Source organism: Aspergillus candidus, assembly GCF_002847045.1.
Source record: "Aspergillus candidus strain CBS 102.13 unplaced genomic scaffold BDW47scaffold_130, whole genome shotgun sequence".
Lineage (NCBI taxonomy): Eukaryota > Fungi > Ascomycota > Eurotiomycetes > Eurotiales > Aspergillaceae > Aspergillus > Aspergillus candidus.
Window position 1 is genome coordinate 1 of NW_020194135.1, and position 3,815 is coordinate 3,815.

A 3,815-nucleotide genomic window follows, 5' to 3' on the forward strand; every position below is an offset into this window, starting at 1 on the left:
TTTTTCATTTCATTTCTTGATGTTGTGTTTCCCTTTTGGCGCTTAATTTCATCTACGTCGATTTCTCGAACGGTGGCGATTCGTGCTACTTTGTATCAACAGCAGAAGGCATACATGGCGCGTTGCCACGGAGCATTGCCCGGGGATGGGACGATGGGGTTGATTCTCTTCTGTTGAGTGGTGGATTGTGGATTGATTCATTATTGCTCTGATTCTGCATATGTGTATGAGATGAGGGAACTCGAAGTGATCTATGGTGCTGTATGACTACATGCCTACACATTGACCAGTTGTTCATCCTATGGTGGTAGAGGTAGTAGTAGTAGTAGTATTGTAGAGGCCGGATACAGAGACGGATCCGACCGGATCCCAACGGGGCAAGATGCCGCGGTGGGCCTGGGGAGTCAGGCTATCATCACAAGCGACGCCTCGGCGACGGCAATCGATCCGGGTCGCCGCTGTCGGCTGTCGGTAGTGGCGATCCATCGATTTCTCTCGTTTTTGAATGACTCTATCTGGATCCATCTACATATTCTTATGTAACCCTGAATCCAGGACATATATACCCCGTATCTATACTCATCTAGAACAGTCAATTTGATGAAGAGAAAATAAGATCTCCTCCGACCAGAGGAGCCCACCAATCAGAACACACCTAATCATCAGCCGGAGACCGCTTTTCCTCTTTGGGTCTAGCGTTCCCCACTGCCTGGTTTTTTTTCCCCTTAGGTAATCTATATCATCCTGAAACTTAAGGCCATTAATCATCTCTCCACTTTTTCCTCTCTCTCTCTCTCTCTCTCTCTCTCTCTCCTCTTTTCATTCTTCTCTTCTTCTTTCCTACCTCTCTCTATCTCTCCCTATCTCCCTCTATCCCGAATTGCACACCACCAAACCAAACAATGGAGTCCCTCCTCCAGCAGTCCCGCGCCATGTGCCCTTTTCTGAAGCGCACCTCCCCCGGCGCCCTCCGCACCCTCGCAACGGCCACCAGGCCCACCGCCAGCCCCGGCGGCGGCACCATGTCCAACCTGCAGGTTCTGGCCCGTCGCTGCCCCGTCATGAGCAAGGCTCTCGCTGTTCAGAGTGCCCGCTTGGCTGGTGCGAAGCGCTTTACTTCCGCCGCTGCGGGCGTTCCTGGGCGGAACGTCCGCACCCAGCCCCGGAGGGATTTGCATGCTACTGCCGGTCCCGGGGCGAATTTGAGTCAGGGTGTTTACAAGAAGGAGGAGGCTCGGGCTGGTGAGTATTCTTATTTATCTCTGCATTGAGAAAACAATGAAGTGGGGATGCTAATTCAAACCAGAACAACCCAAGTATACCCGTCCTAACCCCTCCCCCGGTCTCAACGTCGGGGCCGGCCCCCGTCCGCAGGCCCCCGCAACCGCCCGCTTCGATTATAGCGCCTTCTACCGTGGCGAGTTGGAGAAGAAGCACCAGGACAAGTCGTATCGCTACTTCAACAACATCAATCGACTGGCCCGCGAGTTCCCCCGCGCCCACACGGCGTCCCCCGAGGAGCGCGTGACCGTCTGGTGCTCCAACGACTACCTGGGCATGGGACGCAACCCCGAGGTCCTGGACACCATGCACCACACCCTCGACACCTACGGTGCCGGCGCTGGCGGCACCCGCAACATCTCCGGCCACAACCAGCACGCCGTGGGTCTGGAGAACACCCTGGCCCGGCTGCACGGCAAGGACGGCGCCCTCGTCTTCAGCTCGTGCTACGTCGCCAACGACGCCACGCTGGCCACCCTCGGCAGCAAGATGCCCGACTGTGTCATCCTGTCCGACTCCCTCAACCACGCCTCCATGATCCAGGGCATCCGCCACTCGGGCGCCCGCAAGATGGTCTTCCGGCACAACGACATGGCCGATCTCGAGGCCAAGCTGGCCTCCCTGCCCGCCCACGTCCCCAAGATCATCGCCTTCGAGTCCGTCTACAGCATGTGCGGCTCCATCGCCCCGATCGAGCGCATCTGCGACCTGGCCGACCAGTACGGCGCCATCACCTTCCTCGACGAGGTCCACGCCGTCGGCATGTACGGCCCGCACGGCGCCGGCGTCGCCGAGCACCTCGACTACGAGGTCTACGCCTCGCAGGACACCCCCAACCCCCTCTCCACCCGCGGCACCATCATGGACCGCATCGACATCATCACCGGCACCCTGGGTAAAGCCTACGGCTGCGTCGGCGGCTACATCGCCGGCTCCGCCGCCCTGGTCGACACCATCCGTTCGCTGGCCCCCGGCTTCATCTTCACCACCTCCCTGCCCCCAGCCACCATGGCCGGCGCCGATGCCGCCATCCGCTACCAAGCCCGCCACCAGGGCGACCGCGTCCTGCAGCAGCTGCACACCCGCGCCGTCAAGGCCGCCCTCAGCGACCACGACATCCCCGTCATCCCGAACCCCTCGCACATCGTGCCCCTCCTCGTCGGCGACGCCGAGCTCGCCAAGCAAGCCTCCGACCGCCTCCTCGACCAACACGGCATCTACGTCCAAGCCATCAACTACCCGACCGTGCCCCGCGGCGAGGAGCGTCTCCGCATCACCCCGACTCCCGGCCACGTCCAGGAACACCGCGACCACCTCGTCTCGGCCGTCCGCTCCGTCTGGCGCGACCTCGGCATCCGCCGCACCAGCGACTGGGCCGCCCAGGGCGGCTTCGTCGGCGTCGGCGTGCCAGGCGCTGAAGCTGCCAACGCCCCGATCTGGGACAACACCCAGCTGGGCCTCCAGCCGCACGAGACAGTCGACGCTGCTCTCGCGCGCGAGCGTCCCGCCCCGGCGTCTATCCCCCACATGCAAACCGGCGGTGCCACCGTCAGTCCTGCGGCTGCGGGTATCGCCTCGGCTGTGGGAGTGGCTGCTTAGTTGTACTTAGCTCAACTAAACTTATTTTTATCATGCGAGGTATATATTGCATCTGCATGACTAGATATTTTCTATTCCCTCTCTATCTGACATGGTTGTGATCATGTGGATAGATGGGGGAAATGTGCGGAACCGGACTGTCTTTACCGGGGATTGGGTTCTTGTAGTTAATTAATTGATATCATGATTGACTTGATTGGCATACTCTACTTTTGTTATACGGAGGGTAGATTGGTGTAGTTATTACTTAATATTCTATAGAATACGGACTACATATGCAGCCTATATAGGAATACGTGCTAGACTGGATTCTATTCCATACAGTACAGGTCCAGATGCAAGCATGCAGACCAGGTATGAATCAATCAAACGAGTCTGTACTACTCCGTCCCTGCCTACAGAACATACCTCGTTAGGGTTTACTGATCTAGTTAGTACTGACTAGGCGACGAACCAGGATGTCGTGAAACCACGCACTAACTAATCAAGAGTTGGGTGATTGTTTGTCTCGAGTTTCCTTTCTTGTTTATGTGTCTAGGTGGCTAGGATTGATCTATCATCGTATAATCATATCCAGGTCAGGTCTAGCTAGACGTAGTGGGGAGGGAGTCTTTGACTCTTCCGTGGGTAGTATGTATCTAGTGACTAGTACTTCTTGCTCATTGCAGATGGAGATGGATACATCATAGCCGAGCTGGTCTGGTGCGCGTAAGTATATAAGTAGATGAATTTAGTCCTTGGAGGAAGGTGACATACTATTAGGTTTGTCGAGTCTATCCGTTCATCTTCAGGTATCTTCTATCTGTCTAGTCTAGAGAAAGAAAGAGGCAGCATCAATATCATACATCATCCACCATCCGTCTTATACAATCCAAAAACGCCCGAACAAACACGTGAAAGAAGAACAAAACCAAGTCATGAAACAGAAAAAAAAA

The 3,815-nt window shown here is 56.1% G+C and overlaps 1 protein-coding gene across 1 annotated transcript; it reads left to right on the plus strand.

Moving 5' to 3' along the window:
• Window positions 1–902: 902 nt before the first annotated feature.
• hemA (5-aminolevulinic acid synthase HemA) lies at window positions 903–2,880 on the plus strand (the record flags this gene model as incomplete). The annotated part of the gene is made up of 2 exons (XM_024817075.1): window positions 903–1,242; window positions 1,307–2,880. The coding sequence occupies 2 exons, from the start codon at window positions 903–905 to the stop codon at window positions 2,878–2,880; spliced, it is 1,914 nt and encodes a 637-aa protein (XP_024667108.1).
• Window positions 2,881–3,815: the final 935 nt, after the last annotated feature.